The sequence below is a fragment of the Delphinapterus leucas genome, chromosome 16 (assembly GCF_059928025.1).
Source record: "Delphinapterus leucas isolate spDelLeu-1000000601 "Yukka" chromosome 16, BTC_Dleu_Yukka2, whole genome shotgun sequence".
Lineage (NCBI taxonomy): Eukaryota > Metazoa > Chordata > Mammalia > Artiodactyla > Monodontidae > Delphinapterus > Delphinapterus leucas.
The window spans coordinates 69,655,634-69,669,829 of NC_143144.1; the positions used below are offsets into that span (position 1 = coordinate 69,655,634).

The 14,196-nt window shown below is 41.1% G+C and overlaps 2 protein-coding genes across 19 annotated transcripts in view; one reads left to right on the forward strand and one right to left on the reverse strand.

Annotated features, from left to right (window-relative positions):
• Positions 1–753, reverse strand: part of ZDHHC6 (zDHHC palmitoyltransferase 6) — a 28,624-nt gene extending 27,871 nt beyond the window's left edge. For 3 of the 4 annotated variants that reach the window (XR_016388164.1, XM_089898176.1, XM_022568764.3), the window contains exon 1: positions 523–753. The gene's annotated coding sequence lies outside the window, so the exon portion shown is untranslated. The other variant, XM_089898175.1, reaches the window with a different exon arrangement.
• Positions 91–14,196, forward strand: part of VTI1A (vesicle transport through interaction with t-SNAREs 1A) — a 368,921-nt gene continuing 354,815 nt past the window's right edge. For 4 of the 15 annotated variants that reach the window (XM_089898184.1, XM_022568775.3, XM_089898185.1 and 1 more), the window contains exons 1-3: positions 98–1,285; positions 10,096–10,154; positions 14,080–14,190. In XM_089898184.1, the coding sequence (XP_089754310.1) occupies positions 1,192–1,285; positions 10,096–10,154; positions 14,080–14,190 (264 nt within the window). In that variant the 5' untranslated portion in view covers positions 98–1,191. Of the gene's footprint in view, positions 1,286–10,095; positions 10,155–14,079; positions 14,191–14,196 lie in introns of all 15 variants that reach the window. The other 11 variants (XM_022568773.3, XM_022568774.3, XM_089898183.1 and 8 more) reach the window with 9 other exon arrangements.

Here is a 14,196-nt window from a genome sequence, read left to right on the forward strand (position 1 = left end):
ACACCATTTGCCTGCGGTTGCCCCCCAAACACTAACTTAAAGGTCTAATCTGTGTCAAAGTAAAGAAGCGGGAGGGTGAAAGCAAAGAGACTGCAAGGAAGGGAGGGGAGAGATAAGTGTGTGTGAACTCAGGATCGGAGGTGTATATGAGAAGGAACATGATGAAAATATTTGAGAAAAAAAAAAAAATAGAAGAGGAAGTGTCTCCCGGAGCGAGGGACGGGCAAGTCAGGACGGCGAGCGCCGGGAAGATCTGTAGAAGGGTATTTCGGACTGGACTGGAGTGAGTCAAGGGAAGAAGACCAGAGGAACAGAGTAACAAAGACTTCCATGCAACAGATGCCGCTGCCTTGTGCCTCAATTTCCCGCCCGTGTCATGGAGCAGAGCGCTTAGAAATCCTCACTCAGGGGAAGAACATCTTGGTAAGAGTGGTTGGTCTCAACACTCTGGAGACTCTGGCCTCACTCGGGTGGAGCGAAGACCGCCAAAATCATGGTTACGTCCCGTGCTTTGACTCCCACCTCGGTCTGGTCCTCAGTGCCCGCTCTTTGGCCATCGCATTTCCGGGGCGGCTCGGGCTCACCCGGAGCAGGTTTTCTCAGGCTCGGATAACTCCGTCATGGGTACCCCAGCCGAGCGCAAGTAGAAAGTAAATCCTGTGTGCTAGAGGCTGGAGGTCGGGACCAGCCTCCACCCTCGCGTTGCTCCGCCAGCGGCCTCGCCGCAGCTCTCCCGCTCAGGCTCAGTGCGCAGACTCCGTGACAGCCACTTCCGGGAGGTTCGCCGCATCAAACTTCCCCCTGGAAACAAGCCCCTCTGACTTGTAGCTTGGGGAGCCGGAGCCGCTTTCCAAAACGTGGAGGGGCAAAAAAATGCTTTCGGTGATTCACGAAATCACGAAAAAATTCACGATTATTTTTTAAGCTTTTGGGGGCACTAACTGAAGGGCTTTTCCTTAGCGAATTTCTTAATCTTGAAGCCCGAACGGAAAATAAAAAGCGCACCCAGCCTAAGTTCCGGAGGACCAAGATCGCGAAGAACAACCAGGAAGCGGCCTGGCTGGGAGCTACCCCGGCTTCTCCGCTCCGCTCTCTAGGGAGCTTCCCGTGTTCCTACACCGTCTTTTCCTGCCCCGCGTAGCCCCAGCCCTGACCTAGGCTCCGGCCCGGGCCGGCCACTCCGGAGCCGCCATGTCGTCCGACTTCGAAGGCTACGAGCAGGACTTCGCGGTGCTCACTGCAGAGATCACCAATAAGATTGCGAGGGTCCCCCGACTCCCGCCTGGTAAGAGCCCGGCCCAGGCTGGGCGGGGGTGGCCCGGAGAGCCGGGAGGCTTGGGCAGTGGGCAATGGAACGACACCTGAATAAATGTGTCTCTGAGGAGGGAGCCTGGAGGCAGGTGGTGTTGGGGCCTCCCAGAGGGATGCTTGAGGTTGGTTGAGGGTTAGGGGAGAATCCAAGCTGGCTTGTGGGGTGCAGTGTAAAGAGCCTTTGGCTTCTGAGCCATCTGGGCTCTAATCTGGACTCCGCTGCCTTGTGACTCGTATAACCTTGGGAACGTTACTCTGAGTCTTAGTTTTGGCTGGGTTTTGTTTGTTTGTGAAATATAGAGATGTGAGAGTATCCAAAGAAAATCAGTGAACGTACCCAGATCATGAGTGTGCATCATACAGTAACATTGTCTTGTTAGTAATGATGTTATTATTATAGGCAGCAAAGCAGTGTTAAGAGCCATAGTAGCCGGATTCAAATCCCTGCTCTGCCACTTAGAAGTTGTTGTATTTAGGCAAGTTTCTTAATCTCTCTCAACTTTCCTTCTTGGTAAAATGGAGAGAATTGTGCGTCTCTCATAGGGTTTTTGTGAAGATTAAATGACTTAACATATGTAAAGCCCTTTCTTGGTGTTAGCTGCTGTAATCATTAGTATCTTTCTTACCCCCATCCCCATTTATTATTTTTCATCCTTCCTGGGGATCCATAACCCAGTGTTGTGTAAAACTTGGTACAGGATAATTTTTCTCACTTTTAAAATTCCACAATTTTCATCCAGAAGAGTTTTGTTTTTGTGTTTTAGCACAACTCATTTTCGATACTGGGCTGTCAGTTATGTGAAGGTGGGAGCTGTGTTTGATTTCCTTGGCATTTACTTAGAACGGGCTCAGGAAAATGTTTTAAGTGAATGAACAGATACATAAGTATGATGTCTTGTGATTTTTGTCTGTAGGACATTGTTTTAGAATTTATTTTTCTCTCAGTACAGATTTAATTTGAGTATTTACTTGCAGAAAAGATTGTGGCTTTGGTGCTCAGTTTTGTTAGTGAAATTGAACCATCCACCTTCGCTCCATGGTGTAAAGTATAGCAAAAGGAGTGCTCGTTGATCTGTGAACTGGTGGGCAACTTCCTTGCTCCACCCTGTTAGTCAATCCTTGATGCCAGCAGTAATTTCTCCTGGACCGAAGTTGTCATTCCTCTTTCCCTTTCCCTACCTCCCCCCAAACTTTTGTGTTTGTAAATAATTTTCTTCCTTTCTTTGTTTTTCTTTTTTTTAATATATAAATTTATTTATTTAGTTAGTTAGTTATGGCTCCATTGGGTCTTCGTTGCTGCACGCGGGCTTTCTCTAGTTGCGGTGAGCGGGGGCTGCTCTTCATTGCGGTACGCTGATTTCTCATTGCGGAGCACTGGCTCTAGGCACGTGAGCTTCAGTAGTTGTGGCACGTGGGCTCAGTAGCTGTGGCGCACGGGCTTAGTTGCTCCACAGCATGTGGGATCTTCCCGGACCAGGGATCGAACCCGTGTCCCCTGCATTGGCAGGCAGATTCTTAACCACTGCGCCACCAGGGAAGTCCCCTCTTTGTTTTTCTTACCCCCACCTATTTTCTATTAATAGGGACATTTGCTTCAAGCCAGGATCTCTGAATTTACACCCCACTCATCTCCTGAAGTCCCAGTTAGTTCTGGAGGAGGTGGAGGATGGTGTCTTAAAGAGGTGTATGAGTCCAAGTGAGGGAACAAGGGGAGACAACCAAGGTAGCATATACCACCAGGCTTTGCTGCCTTGGAGATTTTTGTGGCGAATTGGCTGATGGCCTCATCACTTCATGATACATCACCTCGCCTCATCTCTTCAGTTCTGCTTTCCTCCACTGCCCAATATCATCTTGATTTTTGTTGTCATTGTTGTTGGAGACTACTTCCTTTGACTTCAGTCCCAGAGCCTCAGAATATCAGGATTTGTGGTTTCCGTGGGATTTTTGCTCATTTTTAATTGTGATAGTTTTAGCTGAGGAAACATTTTTTTGTTTGGGTTAATAGGTTTTGTACTGGGAAGCTATTCTATAAAGTAACAAAATCATTCCTGGGTGCAAAGTTGTAACAGCCAATTCCAAGAAAACAGATTTGTTACAATCGATTTTTTTTCTTACCTTTATATTTTAATGTAACCATTCTTACCACATAGAAGGAAACCTTTGAATTAAGTACCTTAAAAATAAAAGTCTTGACTCTCTTGTAGGTACAGTATAATGTAATGCCCAAACACAGCAGCTACATGAGAATTGAGAGGAGACTGTATAACTGGCACTGGAAAAATGCTTACTGACTTGAATAATTAAATGCTAGTAATTCTTGAAAATGCTGTGGTTTCCCTCTTAATAATTACTTGTACTTGCTCATTTTATAATGTGTCTAGTTGATAAATAGAGAAAGATGAAAAATATATCTGTGTAGTTATGAATTTCAGACGTATATCTGTGGACTAACAAATTAATATGTACAACCATGGCAAAAACCAGTATGAATAAAAGTAATTATAATCTATTCCTGGCATCTTTGGTAGTTGACCCAGAATTTACCTGAGTTAAGAAGGTTAAAAATCGGAGAAAAAAAAAAATTGGAGCAAAATTTTCAGCCAAAGCAGTTTGTTCCCCCAAATATTAACTTACTGAAATGGAAGTGGAGTAGGTAGGATTAATTGCAACTAAGTGTGTGCAATATACAATGTGCTACCTCTGCTGTGCATGTACAGTGTATTAAAGTGTTACTTCCAAAGAGAATAGAAAAGATTGAAATTTTAAAACTTTATTTTAGAAAAGAAATTCGATTATTCTGTGATACATTTTAAACAATAAAAAAACTTTCCTGTTAGACTAAAGTGTTTGAATTTTACATAGTTTTAGTAATTGGACTAATGAGATCAGTCCCTTCTTAAGTAATATTCTTATGGCACTGTATTCAAACTTTGATTTTAATGATTATTATTCTGTGGTAAAGTCAGGACAATGGATGAGTGGAAACCATTGCTAATACTAATTGTGACACTCCTTTTCCTCTGATGATGAATCCTAAGTGGGGGGACACTTCATAGGGGCAGAGGTTCTGTTACTCAGGCAGGCTTCCTGAAGGATCTTAAACAAAATGTTCCTTTGCAATTAGTTGCTTACCTCACCATGAACAGAGAGATAAATGGTCTGTTGTGAAGCCTATCATTTTGTAGATATAGTCAGAAATACCAAGAAAGGCATTATGGCAAATTGATTACAGTTCACACATGGCATCAGATCTGTTTAGAATCCCAGCTCTGCTGCTTACTAGATGTGCAGTCTTGAGCAAGTTGCCTAGCCTCTCTAAGCCTGTCTCCTCTACCTGGAAAATCGGGGGTAGGGGATAATAGTTTCAACCTTACAGTGTTGTAAAAATCAAATGAAACAAAGCATATAACACCCTATCACACTTTTTTTTCTCCCCAGAGAAAGTACATGATAAATTAGCCACTAGTGATACTGCTGCTGGTGAAGACAACAGCTGTAGGGTTAGTCAGGACCCAGCTTCTCAGACTTTGTGATGTTAGTTGAACTCTTAAAGGAACCTTGGACCTCAATTTTGCTTCCTTTCTGTGCTAGACTAGAGTTGGGTGAATGTCTCTTGATGAACACCTACATTTGCGGGGAGATGAGTGATTAGGGACTTGGGGATGTGCATGTGGAATGGGGCTTTGAACTCAGGATATCAAAGAGAGAGTCAGGGAGAGAACTGGAAGTGGTGGGGCAAGACAGGTGTCCTTTCTGGAAGGAAATGCTTCAGTCTAACTGATGGGTTATGCCAAGCCCTGTAGGCTTTTGGACACCATCTAGACATGGCCATGTACGGAAGAAGCCATAGCATTGTTCCATGATTCTCTCTTGCCTTTGCAGAGTGGTTGTAGTCAGAGGATTCAGAAAAATCTGCTTCTATTTATGAATGCTGTGGTTTGCTTAAAACGTATGTGGCTCTGGAGCTGTAATGTTGATGTGTAGCTACTGAGTGCTTGAAATGCGGCTGTTGCCACATAGTGAAATGATAGTGTTTTGGATATATTGAGTTAAATATTATTAAAACTAAAAAAATGTATATATTAAAATGAATTTCTCTTGTTCCTTTTTACTTTTTGAAATGTGGCTACTAGAAAATTTTAAATTACATTATGTGACTCTCATGCATTACATTTCTATTGTTCTATAAAATTAGAGTTGAAGAGATGGTTCCAGACCTAATTCAGGAACTCAGGTACAGAGTGAGTTGAAGTAGAGTGGGTAGGACTTGACTTAGGCATATACACACACGCACACATACCCACACTCTAATCCCAGAGGATCCTCTCTCCCTTAAACAACTTAGTTAACCTAAGTAATAACTTCATTGATTAAAAAAAAACAACTTTTAATTTTAGAACAGGTTTAGATTTACAGGAAAATCACAAAGATAATACAGAGAATCCCTATATACTCCATGCCCAGTTTCCTCTATTGTTAACATCTTACATTAATATGATACATTTGTTGCAGCCAGTGAACCCATATTGATACTTATTATTAACTGAAGTCCATACTTTATTCAAATTTCCTTAGTTTTTTACCTAATGTCCTTTTACTATTCTAGGACCCAATTCAGGGTATTACGGAACATTTAGTAGTCATGGCTCCTCAGGTTCCTCTTAGTTGTGACAGTTTCACAGCCCTTTCCTTATTTTTGATGACTTTACAGTTTAGAGGAGTACTGATCAGATATTTTATAGAATGCTCCTCAGTTGAAATTGGCCTGATGTTTTTCTCATCATCAGACTCGGGTTATAGGTTTGTGAGAGGAGGACCACAGAGGTTAAGCACCATTTTCATCACATCACATCACATCAGGAGTACATACTGTAAGGTAACTTAGCACTCCTGACGTTAACTTTGATCACCTGGCTGAGGTATTATTTGTCAGGTTTCTCCACTATAAAGTTACTCTTTTCCTCCTCTCCATACTGTTTGGAAGGAAACCATAGGCACAGCCGACACTTAAGGAGTAGGGAGTCGTGCTCCACCTCCTTGAAGGCTGAGTATTTAGGTAAATTATTTGGAATTCTTCTATACAGGAAAGATTTGTCTATTCTCCTCCACTTATTAATTCAGTCATTTATATCCATGGACTCGTTTATTAAATACTTCATGTTATATTCTAATACCACTTTATTTTGTTGCTCAGATTATGCCAGCTTTGACCATTGGAAGCCCTTCCAGCTGGCTTTTGTGTCCTTTTGCTATACTCCCATCATTGTGGGGCTTTTTTCCCCCTTTTTAACACTTTCATACTTTCTGATATTATAAGGTACTGTAGAATCATCTTGTATTTTTCCTACACCAGTCCTAGAATCACCAGCCATTTCTCCACGGAATCCCCAACTCTAGTCCTTTATCACAAGGATCATTCTAGAATGGCTTTGTTTTAACATTATTTTATTCATAAAGGGAAACTTGCCATCCTAAGTGGGAAGATTTGCCCCAGTCCTCACTGATACAATTTTTCTTTTTCTCTTTCTCTGTGAATAACAAATGTGTTGCTGAATGCTAAGACTGATTGATTCATTCAGTAAACACTTAGTGAGCACCTACTGTGTACAGCTCTCTATGCTAAATACAAAATTATGACAAACATGTGTCAAGAGTGGTCCCTGCCTTCAAGGAGCTGGAAATGAGGCTGAAGGGAAAAACTACAGGAACCAATTTCTAATGATCATCAGGGATGCTAGGGCAGAGGACACAGGTCTAGGAATTCAAAGGAGATAAGATCATGTTCCAGGAGGTCACCTGGAAGGATGGTGGGATTTAGCCGACAAAAACAGGGAAAGAGTGTAAGAGTTGCAAGCAATGGGTTTCTGTTGTTTCGGAAGGCCCCGAATCCCCCATTCTATCTTATGAGAGCAGCTCCTCAATTTTCCGTTGAGGAACTCCCTAAACCCAGTCTTGGTGGAACTGACAGGCTGCCATGCCCTGTCCAGGTCAAGAGGTGAACACTTTACCCAAGCGAGGACATTCAGTGAATTTTTGCCAGGAATTGGAATTTTAACTCTCCTTCTGCAGAGACTGTCGGTGACTTCCTGCTCCCTTGGTTTCCTGAGCCACCCTGGGTACTGTCTTCCCTGAGCTTGGGAACTCATCTTTTCCATTGATTCTGTGATCCACCCTGAATTACTCTAATAAATTCCCTTTTTGGCTTAGGTTAGCCAGAATCAGTTCTGTTCCATTCAACCAAAGAACCTAAATGGTAGCTTGAACAACGGCTTAGAGTTGGGGGGAGGGGGGTAGATGTGCTTGGGTAGTAAAGGATAGTCTGTCTGGTTAGTATGCAGAGCACATATGAGAGAGCTAGTAGTTGGAAATAAAGTTGGAAAGGTCGCTTGGGTCTGAAATGTGGAGGGCCTTGACTGTTAGGCTCAAGTGATCCAATCAGAGCCACATTTTAGAAAGATTAAGTGGGGGAAGGGGTCAGGTAGGGAAAAGGGAAACCAGGGTGGTTGGTGGCATAGCTTCTTTTGTAAAGTCTTGCACTGACTACACTATTTATTCAGTTTACCATCAGTTTTCGAGAACTGATTATGTGCCAGGCTCAGTGCTAAATTTTAGGACTAAGACATGGTTCCTGTCTTCCCAGGGCCTCCAAGGTAGAAGATAAATCAGACCTGTAAGTGTGAGAGATAAATCATGAGGATTAGGTAAGGGTTCTAGGGGTTTTCTGCAAGAGTGAGTAGTTAATTCTTCTGTTGGGTTAGAAAAAGCTTCAAAGAGGTATTGATTTCTGAAGAGAGTTTTGAATAGCAGTTTGCCAGGTAGTCACAGTGGAGATGGGCAGATGCATAGGGATTAAAGATCTGGAGTCCTGGAAATATATCAGGGTTAGAGGTAAAGGTTTGGTCCAGGATAGGCTTGTCTTGTTTCATATTCTGCACTATTGCAAAAATACAGTGTGGTTCTACTATAATTTGTGGAGATGTTAGATGGATTGACATGTACCAGAAGCATATAAATTTGGGGTTGTATACTAAATTTTTAATCTGGCCGTATGTAGGCTTAACTTTCTCAAAGAGGGAAAATCAAGCTGAATTTTAATTCTAAATGTGCACTTTTCTTAGGGAGAAATTCTTAGAGTACACACAAAACACTTTCTGTGATAGCTACCCCCTAGTTTTTGGGGGGGTGGTGATCAAAGGGAAGGAGTTGAGGTTATCAGAACCTAGTTATTATTCTAGTAAAATAATAACTTCTATTAAAGATTCCCCACTTGGTATTAACTATCCTTATGAAAAGTTAGTCAGCTGCTAGGTATTGTACCCATTCAAGCTTCCTGACTTTTCTAGTCTGTTGTATTAGTCATTGGGTTTCAAGTCACAGAAAGCCAACTTAAATAAAGAAAAAGAAATGTGTTGTTTCAAAAAACCAAACCATGATAAAGTCAAGTAAAACCTGTTCCAGAGTTGTCTGGAACAAGAAGCTAACTAACAAAATCTATTTCATCTTTATCTGTCTTTCTATCTATCTATCAGCTTTGCTTCTTTGTAAATGTAGGCTTTCATTCTCAACCACTGGAAATTGGCTTGCTCCTTGTAGCTAGAGCAATGGATGCCAACAGCTTCTAGACTCACATTGTCATAACTCTACCAAGAGAGAGGAAAAGACTTTCCTGTTACTACAGGACTTTGATTAGTCTGATTGGATCCTATACGCATCCCACCCTCACCCCCCAGACCAATGTAGCCAGAGGGATTGAGCTACTAGTATTAGTCCAGCTGGAAAGAGAAGGCCATCCTTTGGCAAGTCACTGTGACCAGAGAGGCAGGGTCATAGAAGAACATAGTATCTCCCATTGACCTACTTGGTGAAGAGGAGAGCCTCGAAAGAGCGAGGCTTATTGCCTGAGAAGAGAAGGGTGTTAGGTAGACAAAAATATAAATGGTCAATAAATTAGGTTAGCACAAAACTCAGGTGCCATTTCTAAATAAATGGGCTGATTGATTTGGAAAGGGAGTAGGGAAAATTTTTCTGAAAGTATCTGCTAGAACATGTCTCTCCCAGAATGAGGAATTATAGTTGAGTTATAACTTGATTGTGGTTGAGTTTGAAAAAAATCACATACAGACACTTAGCACTTCACAAATTAAAAGTAAATTCTCTTGCATCAGCTTATTTGAGCTAAAAAGAATCCAGTAGATGCTTTAAATTTCCATTTTAGACAGTTTAGACTGAGTCTCAGTAAAAACTCTTTCTTACCCAGGATCCCATAACCATGAGGTAATGGCTTTGGGGTTAGAATCAGTACTTCTGACTTCAAATATTTCTTCCATTACACTCAACTCTTAATGAAAGCATAATTTTTTTTAAAGGATTGTAAGAACTTGTCCAGTTTTAGGAATTGTTGTTATATGTGACTTTTAAATTGTGTTCATAAATCCACTATTCCCAATTTAAAGTCATGACTTTGCGGATTCCTCATGCCACCACTAAATCTGCTATTGTTGACACAGTCTCTTCTAAAGGCCAAAATAATTTTTGGTTTCTCTTAAAAATGTTATGGCATCTCTTAATTCAGTGCTCCATAGGATTATGTATTTCCAGATAGCCTAGAATCAGTGGCTTATAGTAGTCCCTAACCCACTAAAGAATGATATGGCCGTTTGACTGATAATGGTAATTCTCTACTCTGACCAGAAAGGAAAAAAGGTACATAAAAATAGAAGTTTTTAAATATTAAATTTATCTGTATCCTTAGCAATTCCTTGATGTTATTATTTGTTTCAGATGAGAAGAAGCAGGTGGTTGCAAATGTGGAGAAACAGCTCGAAGAAGCAAAAGAACTGGTATGTGTAGACTTGGTAACATATTTAAAACACACCCAGAGCCGTTTAATCTGATGCCTTCCTCTAAGTCTCTTTTATTCATTGTAGAAATGTGAAGCATTACTGATTAGCAGTTCATGATTCAGAATTCATCAGTTTTTAGATGGAAGAGAATTTAATCACTTCTTGGGATTTTATTCTTCTTAGTAAAGGTGATTCATTAAATGTCCACCTCGAATTTTTATTCCTTCATAATACTTTTCGTAATGGTTATAAATAGCTAACACTTGTTAAAGGCATCCTGGGTACTAGACACTGGGTTAAGCGTATTACTTGCTTTTTAATATTTAATTTTCACCAACAGCCTGTGAGATAGGTACTATTTGTACCTATTTGTAAAAATTGTTAAGGATCGAGATTTTCCCCTGCTTGCTCACCAATAAGTGAGCCTGCCACAATCTCATGGATGCTGATAGAAGACATGAGATTCCTAGGTCAGAGACCAAAGGCTTTTATTAGTCACAGCAAAAGCAGCCGCCAAAGTTGCAGCAGGCTTGCGTCAGTTCCCTGAGGCCCAGTTCCCACAGGGCTGATGCATGTTTGCCTAGAAGAATGCCTGCACATACAGCAGATTATCTTATAGGACAGGAACATGGAGCCTGGGGAACATACTGCTTTATAACAGCCTGTAAGTAAGCCTGCTCTTTGCCCCGAGGGACACATTGTTTCTTACCCCAACATTATTCCCTGCCTGGGAATCAGTGGTCAGGACCTTGCATTCTTGGCATGCCCAGCAAGACATGTAGAAGCGTGAGAGACCCACAGAGGAGTGTCATTACCCCCATTTTGTAGATGGGGAAACTGAGGCTTAGGAGGATTGAGTAACTTATCTGAAGTCCCACACCCAGTAAGTGGTGAAGTAAGGATTTGTACTTAGACATGCTAAACCCAGAGCTCTAGCTAGCTTCTCAAATCAAGGAGCAAAAAGTATTAAAATATATTGTGTCCTAATTTTTGGTTTCAAAGCCAGGTATTGCAAGTATGATTCAATTTGTTACTGCATTGTGGTCCTAAATGAGCGTGTTGCTTTTCTAAATACTGAAGGGTACTACTTGGTGTTCTAACTGATAAACTTACAACAGTTTCCCAAAGCGTGTTTCTGTTAACTGGTGTTGCCTGTTCAAACAAGTTCGGGAAACTGTAGCTTAAACAGAATTCTCCAATTCTGGGTCTTTTTTTGGTTATTATTTTTCTAGAGAACCTTCTTAGACCCTAAAGTAGGCTACGAGGCACGACAAGTCTCTAGGAAGGGACCCTAAGGGGCAGCACTTCCCAGGCTTATTTGCCTGAGTAACATTTGTTAACGGGACCATACACGGGGGGCTGCTGCTTTGCAGGGTCTGAGGAATAGGCAGCTGTAGCCTCCCATCACGCCACAGACCTTTCCTTCGTGTCTGTGAATGCGAAGGAGGCGAGTTGCCGAGCTGATGCTCCATCTTGCCTGTCTCTGCTTCTTTTCTAGCTGTCGGAACGCCTACGCTCTCCTCACCCTGTAAGATCTACTTCTCATCTCACTATCTCTGCAGGGGCAGCTTTGTTCTAACTCCTCAGCTTCTCATGTTTGCCTCTCTTTTGGAAGTTTTCTTTTTTTTTTCTTTTTTTATCCCAAATACTTTTCTGTTTCCTTTCTCTCCTTTTTATAGTCAGCTGTTTCTCTCATGCTTCCTGGCCTTCACATGAAAAGACTGGCCTTTTATATACCATAGCTGCCAACGGGGACGCTTCTTCCTTCAGGTTGGCAGGCTTTACCATAAGTGATACAACAGATCAATTCTTTGGATCTTGAGTTAACTTCTTATCTTGTTGAGTTCTCAGTAGCGGGTGTTTTTGTTTTTGTTTTGTTTTGTTTGCCATCAAAACCTGTGTTTTGGTTCATTGGTTTGCCTTCTTTTGGAGACGGTTGATTTACTTGGTGATGTTAGAAAGCTGGTTTCCTGATAAGCCAGATGTCACTGTACCAAGAAAAACTGAGTTATACCCCCATGGAGCTTACATGGTCATCTCCATTTGTTACTAACGTAGAGTTTTGTCTTCGATATGTTTCTGTTTGTTTAAAATGATCAGGCAGCTAATTTACTTAATTCTGAGGACATCCTTATTAAGGATACTGATCATTATATACTGTCCTTTTGATGAGGATGCTGGGAGAAGAACTTCATTATGATTTTACTTATTAGGAGGAGTTGTATTTCTGCTGAACAGTTTGCATTAATCTCTTGGACTCTGCATGTCTCATAACTACCATGTCTTCCACTTGACATTGGTCACATGAATGTTGTGACAACGTGAAACTAGTGCATATTAGCCTTATTTCTGGTTTCATTTAAAGTGCTTGTTGTGTGTTTCCTTTTTTTCTTTCTTACCTACTTTTGGTTAGTTTTAAGTGTCCTTGTAAAACGCCTGAAACAAAAATGCAGTTAACGCTCAGATTTTCTCTTACACGTACTTTGCAGTCATTTGTCTGGATGATCCTGCTCAACCTTATTAGAACTAAGTACATAATGACGATCTCAGAGAAGTGCTCTAAGTAATTGCCTTGCTGAGTAACTAACTTATTGGTGCTTCACATTTACGTTGAGACATGTCAATAATTTAAATGGTTACTGCATAAATCAAGGGTAATTAAAACAACCTTTTTTTTTTTAAATAAAAATTAAGGCCTGTGAATTGAAACATGGTGTTTTGGTTTATCTGAGTTCTACTGTTGTTATTCAGACCCTGACACTGGACAAGTAAGAGTTTTATTAGTGCCAAGTGTATAGTGTTCATGGAAATAATTTATTAGGATTATTTGCTTTAAAAGGCAAAATATCTGACAAAATTTTTGGTTGTGAGTTGATTAGACATGGCCTGAGCCAATTTGTAGTTGTTGGTTTTTGTTTTTTAATGCCAAGTATACACTACAGCTGACTCCTTGTATCATGCTTGCTGTATTTCTTCATCATCAGTAATCATCACTCCTATTATTCACATTAACCTAGTGTTTACCAAGTAAGACACTGTCTTAAGCACATTATAGGAATTACCCTGTTTAATCTTCATAACTGCCCTACAAAAGACGTACTGTTTTTAGAAATGGAAAGAGTAAGACCCAGAGAAGTTAAGAAGCCTGTCCAAGGTTGCATGACTAGTAAGCAGTGTAGCCTGTGATGTGAACTGTGAACGCAGGCGTCTGACTTGAAAGCCTGTGTTCTTAACCATCATACTATTTCTGTATTGCCTCCCGTTAAATGCTCATGTGTTGTTTGCAAAGTGTTACATCACGACAGGTTGTTATAAAGTGCCCTGCTCTGATTTCAGTGAGCTTTGTATAATTTTACGTTACTGTATCCATTTAACTCCATATCAACATGATTAAAAAGTATAAGGCTGGAGGTCAAGATCCCATATTGGTTGCCATGGGATTTTCCTAATCAGAAAAGACTTTCCAGGAGAATTTTCACCAAATGACTAAGACTGGGCTGACATTTCATAGGATAATTGTAGAAATAACGGTTTGGTTTATCTTGGCATAGTTCTGGTGGTTTGGGGTCAGAAGACCAGACCCGGTTGGGTGGAATGATAGGATACTCCACGGATAGTCAGATCATTATCATTGAGGATGTTTGGCTTAATGCACATAGTTTTAAAAAATGCTTGACAGAGTAAACACTTTGGCACTCTGTATGTCCCTTGGCAAGCACTCAGTACCTATTTGTTGACCTTAACAAACATGGAGCACAAAAATAGTCCCAGTGTTCAACTGACCACAGGCAGTTAGCTCCCTGGGTCTGATTCCTCAAGTTGTAAACTGAGGAATTGGAATTAAATCCTTTCCACTCGAAATGTCTAGTCACATGAAGAATAAGCATATGGTTTAAGTCATGTTTTTCTCTCACCCTTCCAGTTGGAACAGATGGATTTGGAAGTCCGAGAGATACCACCCCAAAGTCGAGGAATGTACAGCAACAGGATGAGAAGCTACAAGCAAGAAATGGGAAAACTTGAGACAGATTTTGTGAGT